This window comes from Lonchura striata, chromosome 19 (genome assembly GCF_050655825.1).
Source record: "Lonchura striata isolate lonStrDom1 chromosome 19, ASM5065582v1, whole genome shotgun sequence".
Taxonomy (NCBI): Eukaryota; Metazoa; Chordata; class Aves; order Passeriformes; family Estrildidae; genus Lonchura; species Lonchura striata.
In genome coordinates, this window is record NC_140721.1 from 10,773,065 (window position 1) to 10,790,095 (window position 17,031).

General features: G+C 50.6%; 1 protein-coding gene across 7 annotated transcripts in view; it reads right to left on the minus strand.

Annotated features, from left to right (window-relative positions):
• LOC110472027 (S-adenosyl-L-methionine-dependent tRNA 4-demethylwyosine synthase TYW1) overlaps window positions 1–17,031 on the minus strand; it is a 97,499-nt gene that overhangs the window by 26,744 nt on the left and 53,724 nt on the right. For all 7 annotated transcript variants that reach the window (XM_077787468.2, XM_085557108.1, XM_085557109.1 and 4 more), the window contains exon 14: window positions 14,850–14,985. In XM_077787468.2, coding sequence (XP_077643594.1) covers window positions 14,850–14,985 — 136 coding nt within the window. The remainder of the gene's footprint in view (window positions 1–14,849; window positions 14,986–17,031) is intronic.

A 17,031-nucleotide genomic window follows, 5' to 3' on the forward strand; every position in this document is an offset into this window, starting at 1 on the left:
GGGAGGGAAGATCCAAAACACAGCCCGAGGAAATCTCAGATCCCAACCAGATTCCAAAGGTTTCCAAAGCCCTGCAGTTCAGCCAGAGACAGAGCCCCTCTGAAAGGACGGGAGGTCACTCCTGCCTCTCCCAAATCCAGCTCTCAAGGAGCTCCCAGGAGCTCTGCAGGTCACACAATCCTGGAATGATTTGGGTTGGGGGGATGTTAAAGTGCATCTCATCCCACCCCTGCCATGGCAGGGACAACCCCCACTGTCCCAGGCTGCTCCCAGTCCTGTCCAGCCTGGCCTTGGGCACTGCCAGGGATCCAGGGGCAGCCACAGCTGCTCTGGGCACCTGTGCCAGGGCCTGCCCACCCTCCCAGGAACAATTCCTGCCCCATATCCCATCCATCCCTGCCTCTGGCAGTGGGAGCCATTCCCTGTGTCCTGTCCCTCCATCCCCCATCCCCAGTCCCTCTCCAGCTCTCCTGGAGCCCCTTTAGGCTCTGGAAGAGCTCTGGGCTCTCCCTGGAGCCTTCTCCTCTCCAAGTGAGCACCTCCAGCTCTCCCAGCCTGGCTCCAGAGGTGTCCCAGACCTGGGAGAAGCTCTATGGCCTCCTCTGGACTCTTTGTAGGACCCATCACACTCCAGAGCACCACCAGGGAAGGCTCATACCCTTGGAAGGATACAGATGAATCCCTTATTTTGGAAACCAGGAGCTGTGAGTGCTGGGGAGTGACTGTCACCCCCTGTGACACTCACTGCAGGGCCAGGGAGGGCTCAGCTGAGCACATTGCACAGAGCTGAACCCAGCACAGAGCACAGAAGTTTTCAGCTTCCTTTCCTCAGGCAAATGAGCATTAAAGCAAACCCTGAGCAGGCTCTGCTGCGTAGGAACCCACAAACCCACGAAGCATTGATGCCATCAATACCCAGGTGAGAGCAAGTGCAGCCTTTGTCTCCAGTGCTAAAACTGGTGCTCATTAGCATAGGCTAATTAACACATTAACTCTGCTGTGAGACACCAGCAAAGCTCAGAGCAGGGCTTTGAGTGCTCCAGAAGTCAGTGCTGAACCCAGGCTCCACCTGAGGCTCAGCTCCAGATCCCTGAGCTTCACCCTGGATTGTCCCCACGTCATCCCCAGGATGGGGACAAAGCCACCCTCACCCTTTTGTTGGACCCTGCACAACATTTCACCTCGTATTAAAGGACCTTCTTTGCTTCCTGTCTGGGTGTGGAGAAAAGCAAATCCAAATTATTGATACTCAGGTACTTGGGGATGTGGATTTTCCATGATTCTGGAGTTTCTGAAGGTTCAAAAGCTGTAGATGGATCACTGGGCCCTGTGTTTTCCTGCCTGCAGTGACCCAAAAGTTACTGTAAACTCTGAGCTTAACTGGAATCGAGACATTTCTAATTCTGAGAGGCAGCCTGGAGTTTTCAGCCACATTGCACTTCCAAAAGTGAGGTTTTATTTGGATTTGGATAAACCAAGTTTATTACTGCATAAAACAAGCAGAAAATCATTTGTTGTTACATGGGCATAACAAAAAAGCCAAATACGGGTATTTAAAGTAGGGCTCAGAACTTACCCAAGATCTGTGTTTTCTAGTATGTCTAAGCACAAAAATATCTCTTTAGGTGCTCAACTTTTCTCATCTGAGATTTAAAACCTTTCCTCAAAGCAGATGGAGTGTGTAGCACCTCTACCCCTGGCTGGGAGGTAGAAAGGGATGGTCTTTAAAGTCCTTCCAACCCAGCCCATTCCATGATTCTGTCATCTGAGTGCTAATGCCAAAGCAACTGGGATGTTTCTACAGAATAACCCCAAACTTAAACAAAACAAACATAAACCCAAACCAAAACACAAACCTGGCACTACTTTTCCATGCAAAAGCCATTCCTGCTCCTTGTGAGGAAATCAGGCAAAAGAACTAATTAGGGAATCAGGAAAAATACAATTACAAGGTGATGTCCACATGATGAGGACTGGTCCTGCATCTTGTCTTGAACCTGGAGCCTGAGGTAGTCCCTTTAAAGCAGTTTTTAATTCTTCCAGCTTTAATGTAAATGTGTAAGATCCAAAATTGTCTCTCTGAAGTATAATTATTGTGAAGAGCCAAGCCTAATCTCTATATGAAATTCCTTGTTCTTCCAACGCCTTGAAGATAAGATGAAAACTGTCCTGAATAATAATGAGGAAAACAGCGAAGTTGGACTTTTGGTCTGCATCAGGCTTTTTATCACCCAACACAACTGCCCTGGTGTCTCCCCCACCTCTGAAATCCTGCCTGGAAAGAACAAGAAAGTTCTGCAGTGAGATTAACTCAACAGCATTAATTCCCAAGCTGGAATTTTACACCAGAAAAGCCCCTCAGCCTCTGCACAGCCCTGCTGATGTATGAAGCACAGGAATAAGGGATCAGGACTGGCAACCAAGGAGAATAAAACACCAAATTTCACTCCCTCCACACTCACTCCTCCTGTACTCGCTTGTAATCTACTTTAGTGCTTCATACTTCAGCAGAAATTAATCAGATTATTGAAAAATTTCTAGATATAAAACAAAGTACAGCAACAACTTTGTTTTGAGAGCTGAAAATGTTGTTCTTAAGTTAATCCATACCATGACTGTTCTTCATTCATTTTCCATGGACTCGGTTTTAACACACTTGCCCTTGGAAATCAGCACCAACAACATTCCAGTGATTATTCCTTTCTTTTCCATATTTCCAGTGCAGTTTCAAGGAATCATGTAAAATTTATACCCAGGGAAAAAGAAGCCCAATGCAAAGGGACTTAAAATAGAACAGCACGAAAACAGATCCTATCAAATCAGCAGCAAAACCCACTTCAAGCTTGCTGTTAACCAGGCTGAGCTGGTTCTTCTCCCAGGAAAGGGTGGATGTTTAACTGCACAGAGGCAGGAAAAGCATCAGCAGGAGCCTGGGGGTGCCACAAGCACAGCACTGCCAGGCTCCAGCCGGGCAGAGAGTGGAACAAAAACCCCTTCCAGCAGCAGAAAAGTTCCAGTGAACTCCTGAACAGTCCCTGTGACTTTCACAGGACCCCAGCAGCAGCCTGGCAGGAAATGCTGCTGTGAAAGCTCCCAGGACAGGTGGGATCAGGACCTTTTCCATCCCTGGGCTGGAGCAGCAGCTGCTGCAGCAGCAGGGACCTGCCAGGCACATCCCAGGGGACAGGGCCTTGTCCTGCCCCAGCTGCTGCTCTGCCTCATGACAGGAGCTCAGCCAGCCCTGACCTTGGCTCCAGCCCATCTCTCCCTTCCCCCAGAGCTGCTGGCTCTGGAGAACCCCTAGCTCCTTCCCTCTGACCACAGGGATGGCTCCTCCTCTACTGCCCAGGACAGGCAAAGGCACAGGATGGGAGACACTGAATGGGGTCAGGGGGGAAAAGCCCTCCAAGGTCCAGTTCAGCAGCACTGAACTCACTGAACTTCCGCAGCACTGCCAAGGCCACCACTGACCATGTCCCCAAGTGCCACATCCTCAGGGCTGCTCAATACATGCTCGTGTCTGGTCAGATGTGGGAAAGAAGAGGCTTCAGAGGGGGGAGAGCTGAAGGAAAATCTGGGACTTGGTCCAGCCTCCTCTCCTGTCACATTCCCCAAAATGTCCCAGACACAGCTCCACAAGCACATCCTGATGTTCCATGACCTGGTCTCTCAGGCCTGGAGAGTCACCATGGCAAAGCTGTCATCTCATAGTGACAAACCTATCACCTCAGGGCACAGTCAGACCCCAGCAGTGCAGGGAAGGCAGGAGAAACACAATATAAAATAATAAACTACAGGGGAGTTCCAAAGAAGGGGTTGGGAATGGAACAGAGCTGGGAAGGGGCTGAGCCCCAGGAGCAGCTGAGGGAGCTGGGAAGGGGCTCAGCCTGGAGAAAAGGAGGCTCAGGGGGACCTTGTGGCTCTGCACAGCTCCTGACAGGAGGGGACAGCCGGGGGGTCGGGCTCTGCTCCAGGGAACAGGGACAGGAGGAGAGGGAACAGCCTCAGGCTGGGCCAGGGGAGGATCAGGGAGGATTTTGGGGAAATTTCTTTATTGATTGGGAGGTCAGGCCCTGGCACATCTACCAGGGAGGTGGTGGAGTGCCCATCCCCAGGTGATGTGGGCACAGGGTCAGTGGTGGAAATGGTTGGACTCAGGACCCTGGAGGCTTTTCCAGCCTCAGTGTGGCAGGAGGAAGTTGGCCTCTAACAACAACACATCAGCATCTTAACACAGACTGGTGAAAGCTGAGAAAGAGCCTGAGAGTGGCATTTGCTTGGGCAAAAAGACAATGGGGGAGAAGAGCAGCTCAAAAAGAGCAGCTCAAACCCAGCCCCATTCAGGCAAAGGCTGGGGCTGAGGCAGGAGCTGAACATTCCCAAAGCCACTCCAGCTCCAGGGCTGGAGCCCAGCTGCCCCCCAGCACTGCCAGCTGCCCAGGAGTTTTCAGCCATCCCAGTTGTTTCTACACCCAGCCAAAGACTTGGCTGCTTCCTCACAGATCTCTGTAGTTGGAAATCTCAGGCAGGAAAACAACTTCCCATTAAGATTTCCCATGGGCCTGAAGGAATATTCAAAATCACTGTTTTGCTCAGCCATAGGGCATACAGGGAAGGAGAAAAAACTATTTAAAATAACCCTGTAATACCAAAGGGTTGAGGGAGTAACTGCAGGATCAGCCTGGAGGAGGGAATGTTTTGGGGTGATGCATCTGTCGTCTCCCATCACCTGAAGGATTCCACAGGAAGGATGGTGAGGGACTTGGCACAAGGGCCTGGAGTGCCAGGACAGGGGGAATGGCTTCCCACTGCCAGAGGGCAGGGTGAGATGGGATATTGGGAAGGGATTGTTCCTGTGAGGCTGGCACAGACAGGAGCTCAGCCACAGCCTGGGAAGGGGTGACTGTATTTATGGGAATAGTGACACTTGTTATCCTGGGAAATAACAGACCAGCAATGCAACTTCCAGTGATGAAAGCAGAGATTAAGCTGCCATAAAAACATAATTACCTTGTTAAAAAACACTCTTGCAGGCTGTGAAGCAAATGATTTATATTTTTCTTCTGGGTTTTGTCCAAATGATTTAAAATAGATCTGCAAACCCCACCAGGGTTGCTGAAAATCCTGCCCAGTTCACTTCACAAAGAGCAGCGTAAACAAGGATCTGACATAAATTTCTCATATTGATTAAGCAATCCTTGCAAATTCAGTGCTCTTGTAAAGCCTTAATTCAAGAGTTGGGCTCTAAAAGAAGAACAATTATGGGCTTTAAACATTTTAAGTGCCCATTCTGGTAAATAGGTGAGCTTGAGCTGGGGCTGAGAGAACTTCTGCAGGTGCTGGAGCTGAGTGGGGGAATGATAAAAACCCCAGCAAAGAATTTACTCAAGTCCTGGTGCCTGGGGATTAACAGTGCAAGGTGTGCTCCACCTGAGGAGGGGATACCTGAAAGTTCAACACCTCACATTACAACACTCCTTTAGAGACCCAGGGTCCATGAAATGCCTTCAGATCCTGCTGCTCCCACAGCAAGCTGGACTCTGAGAGCCCAGAGGAAGATCAGAGTCCCCAGGATTGTTAAGCAAATTCCAACTCTGAGCTAGAAGGACATAAAAGCAATGATGCAAACACACACACACTTGTACAGCTCTGTAAACAGTTGTTTTCTATTACATGTATTTATTATGGATCATCAACTCTCCAGTTTCAGGGCTCATCACCCCCAACACTCCAGATCTGCTGGGTTTAGCACTAAGCACTTACAAAGATCATTTGCACTGCATCTCATTTGGTTCTTGCACCAAACGGATTTTGTTCCCCTTGTCCCATCACTCTGTGCCTGTGTAAAAGTCCCTCTCCCTCCTTTTCAAAGCCCTCTTTAGGCTCTGGAAGGGGCTCTAAACTCTCTCTGGAGCCTTACCTTTTCCAAGTGAACACCCCCAGCTCTCCCAGCCTGGCTCCAGCCCCTGGAGCATCTCCATGGCCTGCCCTGGACCCACAGTTCACATCTTCCCTGGTGAATTCTATGAATTACCACATTATAACCAGAATTATATGAATTTCTGGGAATTCAATGAAAGATGCCCCAGCTGCTTTGCAGCTTCAGAGGGGACTCTGAATCCTTGAGTGGCATTCACAGTCTCTGGACAAAGAGACATAATTCTGTCTCTCAGGAGAAACACAGAGAGAAGAAGAGAAAATAACCTTTATCTCTGCTCCTTTGTTTTCCCCATGTGGAATTTGGTGTGGAGATTAATTACCTGAAGTGATTGCTGGATTGGGTTCTGGTGAAGGTTGTTTGGGTTCAGTGACCAGTTGGATCCAGCTGTGGCTCAGGCTCTCAGCAGGAAGTCACGAGTTTGCCAGTTAGTTGATAGATAGGTAAGTAAGAAGTAAGTATGTAAAATAGTATAGTATCTCTTTAAATAGTATATTAATGTAATATAGTATAGTTTTAATAAAGAAGATCCTTCAGCCTTCTGATCTAGAGCCAGACATCAGCATTTCTTCCCTGAGTTGGGGTTTGCCCACATTTTTTTACTACATCCTTGTGCTGCAGTTCCTGCATTTCTGCCATTGCCAAATCCAACAGCAGCTTCATCCAAGGAGAACACACAGGGCTGGGCCCCCAACTACACAACCTGCAAGTCAACAGCCTCCAGAGGAGTCACTGGAGCAGCCATGGAAACCATGGATGGTCTGTGAGGTCACAGCCAGCTCTTAGAGCCAGCAGCACCCAGCTGCCACCCCCAGCTCCCCATGTCCTGCTGGGGGTGGACAGGAACAGAGCCAAGGCACCCACACACCCACGGCACCAGGGAAGCAGCACTCCGTGGCATGAGCCTGTTTACTGCCCAAAGTCACCCTGACCAAGGCAGTCTGGGGTCTCTGTGACCCACAGGAGCTGAACTGGGAGCTGAGGGAGCTGATCAGACAGCAAGACTGAAGGTACAGCCATTCCCTGAGCTCTGCTGAAGGATCCTGCCCTGAAGGTCCCAACAAACTAAACCAGGTCCAGTCCCCTTGAAGCCAAGCACCTGGGTCTCACCCCAGGGCAGGAGAACCTCCCCAGGGCCACCAAGAGGGCACATGGCACTCAACAGCCCTGGGCACCCTGTCCATGTGTCCAACTGTCTGTGTGCCCATGTCCGTGTGTCTTTGTGTCCATGTGTCTGTGTGTGTCCCCGTGTCTACATGTCCCTGTGTGTCCCTGTGTCCACGTGTGTCTGTGTGCCCATATGTCTGTATGCCCCTGTGCCCATGTGTCCCTGTATGTCCCTGTGCCCATGTGTCCATGTGTCCCTGTGTCTGTGTGTCCCATGTGTCTGTGTGTGTCCCATGTCCCTGTGTGTCCCTGCGTCTGTGTGCCCCATGTGTCTGTGTGTCCCTGTGTCTGTGTGTGTGTCCCATGTGTCTGTGTGTCCCTGTGTCTGTTCCATGTGTCTGTGTCCCTGTGTCTGTGTCCCATGTGTCTGTGTGTCCCTGTGTCTGTGTGTCCCTGCGTCTGTGTGTCCCATGTGTCTGTGTCCCTATGTCTGTGTGTCCCATGTGTCTGTGTGTCCCTGCGTCTGTGTGCCCCATGTGTCTGCGTGTCCCCGTGTCTGTGTGTCCCTGTGTCTGTGTTCCATGTGTCTGTGTCCCTGTGTCTGTGTCCCATGCGTCTGTGTGTCCCATGTGTCTGTGTCCCTATGTCTGTGTGTCCCTGTGTCTGTGTGTCCCCGTGTCTGTGTGTCAGTGCAAGCCTAGCTCCAGCACTCCAGCCCTGTCCCCCAAGCACCCCTGCACTCAGCCCATCACAAGCACCCTTCAGGAACGGATTTCTCCCCCTCCAAAGCAATGTCCTGCTGATTCTGCCTTTCCCAAGCCCAGGAGGGTGTTCCTACCATCACCACATTCCCAGAAAATCCCTTTCCTAGCTTGCAGTGTTTCTGTCTGTTAGGCACTGCCCATTGCAGATGAGCAAACACATCGCTCCTGCAGGTGTTTTGTCAGCTTGTCTTTCCTGAAATGCCAAATGCAAGGATCCAGAGGAATGGATTCAATGAACCCAACCAATGCCTCTCACCTGACTCCTCGTGTGAGAGCTGCTGTGATGGCTCAGGGAGGAGAGAAATCCAGAGTTAATGCATTTAGGAACTTCAGTGTGGTGCACTGCCCTGCACAGGCCCAACCTGAGCCATTCAGCCCCGTCAGCTCAGCTTAATGGGCTGAAATGAAACCTTGGCTGGAAGCAAAGTGAAGCCCCAAGTTTCCCTTGTTGCCACAAGGAGAATTTTAGGGCTGCTCTTTTCCTTCTGGAGAGTTCCCTTAAAAACACACATGGGATCAGTCTCCTCAGGAGGCCGCTCCGTGAAAACTGCTCCAGTTCACAACCAGAGAACAAAAATGTGCCCAAATGTCCCCAAGGCCACAGAGGCTGCTGGGGGAGCTGGGAGTTCCCAGAGCCAAGTCCAGGGAAGGGAATAGCCCGTGGCTGGTGGTTGGGTAATTAATAACCTGGAAAGGGAACAGAGACTGGTTTGAACCAAGCTCCCTAAAAGCCAAGGCTGGCATCTCTCAGGCAGCTTCTAGAAGAGCTCCAGGCAAAGGAGAGATGCTCTTGAACAGAGGGTAAGAATTGCAAATGCTCCCTACATTTCTGCAGCAGAAAAGCTGGGCAAGCTGGAGAGTGTCTGCTGCCTGAGGAGGGAAGGGATGAGTGCAGCTGGATGGGGAGGAGGAGGAGGAGGGCCCAGTTACTGCCACTTCCCAAGACCATGGGATGGGGCAGGGCTGCCCTGTCCCAACCCTGAGGTGGCACTGGGCACCCTCTGCCAGGCAGGAATGAGAGGAGGGGCTTCACCTGGGATGATGGATGGGAAGAACAAGGATTCCACCCACTGCCTGTGCCTGGGGTAGCCACAGAACCGTCCCTTCCCCCAGCCTCACTCCCTGCCTCCCCAACACACACAGGACAGCAGCTGGAATAGCACATCCCTTTGACTGGAGCTGTGCTATGAACATCTCCCCCCTTCCTTGCCTGCAAGCAAACCAGGAGGGACTGGCACAGCCAGAGAAATGAGATTTTGCTCCCTCAGCAGCCAAGCATCTTGCTGAAGCCTGGTTTGGATTGCTGTGAGGACACTGAAAGGACAGGGTGGATTTCAGAAGCAATAACTCCATATTAACATCATACCTGTGTCACACTCCTCAGGCTGTATTGCCCAAGGCTTTCACCACAAGTCTCATTAGCAATCCTATTAAAACAAGAACACAGCTGGTGGGAGCATTTACTGTGCAGAAGAGTCAAATTCTTCTAAATTTATAGTGGCAAAATTGATTACTGATTCTAACATCTGTTGCAGATTTTACATTTAAATTCTCCTTAAAAAATCCCTCTGCTCAGAAACATCAGACATGGCTCCCCTCCCCCAGGAGCCACATAAATCATCTCCCTGCAAATCGAATCTGTCTTTTCATAAAAACAATTGTTCCTGTCATTTATTACAAAATAATCAGCACTAAAACCTGCTGAGGATATAACTCAATGTATTTATGCTGTTTGTAATTACACAAAGACAAGGGTAACATGGGAGACAGGATAATGTTGGGAAAAACAAAAAGAGTCAAGTAAATAGCAGCAAATGCAAGGCTGGGAATATTTAAATATCAAACTGGTCTCTTCAACACCCAGGGCTGCAACAAGAGCTACCTGTGAACAGTGTGAAAATGCAGACCTGGAGACAGCAGTGGGAGATGGTTTTGTATCTCGTGCCTTCCCCTGCATAAACCATTCCTAGCACGTGCCAGCAAGGAACATCCAACCACCAAACCCAGGCACTGCCTGTGTGTGATATCCTAGCACAGGCAGAGGGAACCATTTCCCTTCTTGATCTTTTTTTAATAAAGGAAAAACCCAGGTGTCTGCTCCACCTCTCCCAGCGAGCCCTGACCCTGGTTCTCCAGGAAATCCTAATCCCCTTGAAGCAGAAAGAGCTTGAGGGCAAGGTTAGATCCCAGATCTGGAGCAGTGCTGTGTGTGATGTCCAAAGGCACAGCCTGAGCTCCTGGCAGTGCCAGTGAGCTGCTTCCTTTGCTTTGTGACCCTCCTGGAAGGACAGGAAGGACAAGGTTCTGCCCCATCATCAGTTCCCACAGTGCCATACCATCCCATTAACCTGCAGGGCTCATTCCTGCTCTGTGCATGGCTCCAGGCTGTCTGAGAGAACACTGGCACCTGGCCCCTGCTGGTCCCTGCAGCTCAGCAAGTCCTGCCAGGCCAGCCCATGCATGGCACAGGATTCATCATGAGGAACTCAAGGGGTACAAGACAGAGCAGGTGACACCACACCAGGGCTGGAAGACGTTCCTCAGAGCACAAGTGACAGGAGGGACCTTCAGCCTAGAGCACAGCAGGCCCATGGACACCCATGGACCAGCAACCACTTATTCAAGAGCTGTTTTGCTCACCCCAGGTCAGGAGGAGCATTCCCAGCAGGTCAGGGAGGGATCCTGCCCCTCTGCCCAGCCCTGGAGGCAGCTCTGGGGTGCTGTGTCCAGCCCTGCATCCTCAGGGACAGCAGCTCCTGGAGCGGGGCCAGCTCAGGTGTGAGGATGAGGAGGGCCTGGAGCATCTCTGTGCCAGGAAAGGCTGAGGGAGCCGGGGCTGCTCGGGCTGGAGAGGAGCCCCAGCTGAGAGGGGCCCTCAGGCCTGGCTGTCCCTGTGTGCAGGGAGGGCAGAGCAGGGCCCAGGCTCTGCTCCGGGGCCCAGCAGTGGCACCAGAGCCACGGGCAGGGCTGAGCCCAGGAGCTGCCCCTGCACAGGAGGCACAACTTCTGCCCTGGGCAGTGCCAGCCCTGCCCAGGCTGCCCAGGGAGGGGCTGGAGTCTCCCTCAGCGGGGATCCTGCCCAGCCTCTGCACACAATGCTGTGCCCTGGGCTCTGGGATGGCCCTGCCTCGGCAGGGAGGTGGAGTGGGCTGCATCCCCATTCCAGTTCTCAGCAGAGGATTCCCATTTGTCCCAGCTAATGCCCCTACTGCTTGGGAAAACACTCGCTTTATGGACAACAGCCAAGACAAATTCCCAAAGTTCCTCAGCCTGCAGAACTGGATCCAGTCAACCTGAGGGAAACAGAGCCCAAACCAAAAACCCGAGGATCCCAAATCTGACTGGGGGGGTAATGAGAGCTCACACACAATGGGTTGTTTTCTTGCTCAGCATATCTAGTTAAAGGTATTTTGGAAAAAAAACCTCAAGTTAGTATTAAAACCTCCAGGGATGGAAAATCTCCCCCTTCCCTCCTGAGCTGGACCCTCATCATTGGTTTGCAATTCATTCCTCATTGCACAGGGATTAGGAAGCAGCAATGGCTGGAAGAAACATCTTTTAGCAGAGATTTCTCATCCTGATGATGAGACAAGGATTCACATCCTCAGGGCCTGCTCCAAGAACTTGTCTATCAAGCCAAGTCATCTCTCAATCACTCTTACAAACTCAAGGCTGTCAGAGGGTGAGGTTCCAAAACTCAAATGTGGTGTTTGGGAAGGGCACAGCCTAAATTGCACCTGCTCACGTCTTTCCTTTCTCTCTCCATTTAATTTCAGGGCCAGAGGACTCAGGACAAGAAACAAAGGAGCCTTTGGGAGTCTACCTGCTGTTTAACATAAATTCCTCTCTCAAAAAGTGCTTCTCAGCACAGAAAAATTAGCATGGAGATCATTTCAATGACAGCAGCTCTAGAAAGGATCAAACTTGCTCCAAGTAGCAGTGGACAAAGTGTGTGTGTGTGTGTGGGGGGGGTTCATGTTGTTTGCTGCAGAGAGAAATAGCACAAAAGGTTTTTATCTTTTCTTCCTGGGCTTCCTTTGAAAATGGATGTAGCAACTAATCAACTAATCCCTGACATGTTGGATGAGGCTTGTCAGATCATCCTGGAACAATTTGTTATTAAATTCATCCTTTTACTGAGGCTCAAGAACTTTGTGCAGAAGTTCAATTAAAAGCATGAAATCCATTATCAGCATAACTGTGCCAAGGCCAGGCTGGATGGGGCCTGGAGCAGGCTGGGCTGGAAGAAGAGGTTAAAATGAGGTGAGTTTAAGGTCTCTTCCAACCCAAACCATTCCAGGATTCTGAAGTTCTATAACCACCTCACTGGGACAAGAAGCCCATCTTTCCCTAGGCCCTCCCGTATTTAACAAGACCTGGGCTTTGGCTGGAGGAAAGAGAACAGCCAACACAAGCATCCTCTCTCCTTTCTCACTTAAAACCATTTCTTTCCCTCTTCCTTTCTCCCACTTCTCAGTCTGGATTACCAAACCAGAGGATTTTTTTGTTACCACCCACCCCTGCAGCCTCAGGCAGGGAGCAGGGAGAGAGCAGGACCAGCACCTCCCAAATCCCACAAGGGTGATCACAGCAGGTACAACTCATGTTCCTATAAACTCCCTTTGCCCACTTTTATTTTTCAGTGTGCTCAGCTCAAAGCTGCCCATGACTGCTCAGCAGTGACTCAGATGAGCTGCAGTACCAGCTCCTCTCCACCTTGGAATGACTGAATCAGCCTGGAAGGGTTGTCAGGCACTGGGAAAAACTGGGATTTGTATTTGTTTTCAGATAAATTAACATCACCTTCCCAACACAGTGCAGCAGCATTCCACACCCAGCCTGGAGAAGGGTCTGCATTTCCCAGGAATTTGCAGGTGCTTTAGCTGCCACCACCTCCCAGATTCACAATCCCACAGAACAGCTCTGGGCAGGGCAACTGGGAGGGGAACAGAGAGCTGCTGCTGCCCAGGAACACCTGGAGGTTTTGGGAACCAAAATCCTGTGTTTGATCAGTGCAGGGATTGTCCCCTGTGCTGGCACTGCTGAGGCAGACTCCAACCCAAAGTCAGTTTTCTGCCCCCCAACAAGACAGACCCTGAGGGGCTGGGGTGTATCCAGGGCAGGGAACGGAGCTGGGAAGGGGCTGAGCCCCAGGAGCAGCTGAGGGAGCTGGGAAGGGGCTCAGCCTGGAGAAAAGGAGGCTCAGGGGGACCTTGTGGCTCTGCACAGCTCCTGCCAGGAGGGGACAGCCGGGGGGTCGGGCTCTGCTCCAGGGAATAGGTGATAAAGAGAAATGGCCTCAGGCTGTGCCAGGGGAGATTTAGGCTGGATATCAGGGAAAATTCCCCATGGAAAGGGTGGTCAGGCCTTGGCAGGGGCTGCCCAGGGAGGGTTGGAGTCCCCACTCCTGGAGGCGCACAAGGAAGAGCCAGACATGGCATTCAGTGCTCTGGGCACAGCTTGGACTGGATGGGCTGGGACAGCTTTTCCAACCTCCCTGATTTTGGGATTAAGAGAAAACCAACAAACAGCAGCTTCCCCAAGAGTTCCTGCTGCCCCCACGTGAGATGCTGCCTCGTGCAGCTGAGCAGGGCTGGCAGAGCAGGGTTTCAACTGGAGCAACCATTAATTGGCTCTCGTGTTATCAGTGTTTCAAGGACCCTTCAAAGTGTAGTTGCTTGGAGAAGAAAATGCACCTGCTAGTGGAGCTACTTTTCTCCTCTCCTCTTCACCTTGACCAGAGTATTTTTAGCTGTATGGACAGACTTGCCAATACTTTCACCTTCAATTGTTTGCAAGGAAACTTCTCCCAGTAATGAACACTCAGGGTCAAGAGAGGCAGCAGGAAAGAAACCATGGGCAAAAGCAACTTCCCAAAAGGTTTTTTCAGTACTTTATGCCTTCAGTATTTTAGCTCTACTTCTTCCCACAGATTTCCCTGCTCACAGAGAATTTAGTTTCCACTTCATTTCAATGTCCTTAGTGTTTGGCCTGAGGTTTTGCATAGGAGAGCTGCACCATCACACACAAAGCACCTGACCATGCTGCCCACATGCCTTTGCAGCAGAAAGTGCCACTCAATTCCTCTGAGTCCCACAGATCCACTAATCTAAATTCATTTGGCAGAGAATGGTCCAAACACTGTCATCTGAGAAGGCTGGAAAACTCATTATTCCTACAAAACCTCATTATTCAAAAGCAACAGTCTCTCTTGGCTGTTCATCCCAGCAGGTAACATGTCAACAGCTGCCAGATCAGAAAACACAGCCCTGGCTTCCACCAGAGCCCAGGAGCAGGAACAAGAGAGGCAGACATGCTTGTGAGGCACTCTTCTTATCCACTCATGTGCTGCTGGGGCCAGAAGTGCTTCATTAATTACTCCAAAGCTCACCTGTCACACAGAGCCTGAGCTGACACCACCCCGAGGCCCCAGACCACTGCTCAGCTGAGTCCAACACGCACAGGGCAAAGCCTCCCCTGCTGCTGTGCTCAGAACCCATGGGCTGGCTCTACCTTCCACAAAAAAAAAGCAGATTTCTCAGGAGCAGGAAGGTGACAGAGCTACTGAAATCCAGCACACACATTTTAATGTCCCTCATATGCTGCCATTTCAAAGGAGCCCCTGAGAGCCAGAGCAAAGGAACACAGGGGCTTTACAACTCTTCCCTGTATTTCCAGCTTTCCTTCAGCAGCCTGTTTTTAGTGTAACTCCTTTGTTAAGAAATCTATTATTTGATAATCTCTTCATCCCTCACAGCACTTGTTATTCACAGCATTTACTGCCCCATTTGACACACACATTCTGCCCTGGAAACCCACTCAAACCTGCTGTACTTCATACACCTGAACACCCCAACCATGGAAATATACTCCCAATACACCCAGAACCCACTCCATGGTCCATCTTAAAACCTCTCAAGTCTTCTAGTTCTGCAGAAAGTAGAAGCAGGTAAGGTGAGAAGGAAGAAAAAGAGGTGGTGAGTCAGCAAAGTGTAGAAGGAAGAAAAAAGCCATTTAAAAATCCATTCTTAAGTGGGTACCTTTTCAGCTAAGGCCTTTAAGCTGTCTAGAAACCTCTGCCAGAAGTCCTTGAAGAGGGGTCGGTCAATCCTCCTCAGGCTCTCCTTGGTGCTGGCATCCACACTGACGTAGAGCTGGGTCACAGGCTCCAGCCTCCTGCAAAGGGAAAAGGGAACTGCTGCTTTCACAAATCTGCAGCTTGAGTTTGTGCTCTCCTACAAAAGCAGGAAGAGGAATTGGACAATATTTCCAGGGAAAGTTCATCTTTGCCAAGTGTCATAACCACACCAAACAGCCCCAAGGCTGAGAACTCACACACACAGCCCTCGGCTGACAATGTCTTTGGCACTTCCTCCCTGCACCAGGGCAGATTTCACTCCAGTGGAGCTGTGACACACTGGGAAAGGCTTCCCAAAGGAAAGGGTTCAGGTGAGGCACGGGGAGGTTCTGCAATTCACAAAGCTGTGCCCTTTCTCCAAAATCTATTTGGCCCATGGCAAAATAATCCCATTCAAAAGAAATGGACAGCAGGAGGAATTTCTCCATGGAAAAGGTGGTCAGGCACTGGCAGGGGCTGCCCAGGGAGGTTTGGACTGCCCATCCCTGGAGGTGTCAGAGGAAGGGTTGAATGTGGCACTCGTTGCTCTGGGCTGGGGACAAGGCAGGGATGGGGCACAGATGGAACTCAATGATCCTGGAGGGATTTTCCAGCCTTAGGGATCCTGTGACTCTGAATTTAGCCCTAATTCAGCCAGTTCCTACTGCTGGACATGCCAAACTCCCTTGACCTGCAGTAGGATCACCAGTGACATTTTTGCAGGGATATCAAAGCTGTTTAGAAAATAAATCCACACACAAATCACAGCTGTGTTCTCCTTCCATTGCCAAGGTTCTCATTCCACAGAAATCCTGGAGCAGAGCCTTTCTGGTCACAAGTGCTGGTCCCAGCACCTGGGAGCCAAACACCAGGAACTCCTGGAGGAACTAAACCTCCTTTGCCATGGGATGAGCCTGGGTAGAAGCTGATCCCTGTCACCATCACACCAAGTCATGGAGGACAAGAAGGAGAAGGCCAGGACATGCCCAAATCCCTCCATCTTGACCCCGTGAATCCTAGTCTAAAAAATCCCAAAATTCTACATTTTCACCCTGCGTTAACTCAACTACCACACTACTCAAACCCTTGTGGCTTGTAATTCCTCATACAGAGTTGGTAGTTTTTTCCACGGGTTAAAATGGAAGCCACAGGTGTTTTTGACTTCATGCCAGGGTCTCCAAGCCCCCTGCCAGGGTCTGGAGCCAGCCAGGGCAGCCAGAGGGATGTGCTGGACTCCAACAATCCCCTCCATAAATGCCAAGGGAATAAAGGAGAAGCAGCAGCACCACAGTCCATCTGCAAAAGGATCAAAGGGATTAAGAACAACCTAGAAAGGAGCTCCCTCAGAATCCCAGGATCACTGAGGCTGGAAAAGCCCTTCAATGTCACCAAGCCTAGCCTGTGCCCAATGCCCACCTTACCACCAGCCCAAGGCACTGAGTGCCACATCCAGGCCTTCCTTGGGCAGCGCCAGGAATGGGGACACACCTCAGGTTGGAGACAGAGCCTTTCCACTGAGAGAAGTGACCAAGGCAGGGAGTGTAACACACCCACCCCTCATGGCACCCCCCAACCCGGGGGCTGCAGCATCAGCAATCACATCCCAGTGTACCACAGAGCTCCCAGCATTTGGGGGCAGCATTTTGGGAGTGTTTTGTGTGAAGTCTGTAATGAGCAGGCACCAGTCCCAGCTTCATTTGGTTCTCTAGAGAAGATGAGGAGAAATCAAAAGCTATTGTTCAGCTGCCAAACAGTGCCACCTAAAAATACACTGTCACCCAAAGGTGACAGGGACAAGAACTGGCCAGAGTGAGACTGATCAGAGCTCTTTGTGTCCAGAAAAATCCACTTAATGTGGACACTCAACCAACCATTGGAACTCATTCTCTGTGTGTGTATTTAGACAGCAAAATGAAACAACCCAGAACAAACTGAACATTTCAGGTTAAAATCTGAGTTTTGTAAACAAGTTTCTCTGGACTGGCAACCCAAGCCACAGACTCCAAAATGACCAAATATTCTGGGCCTAAGTGAAGTGTTCAGTTTCCAGGAACACTGAGCCAAACTCTTTCTTTACTCAGTGCTGCCTTTGCTTAATTAAAAGA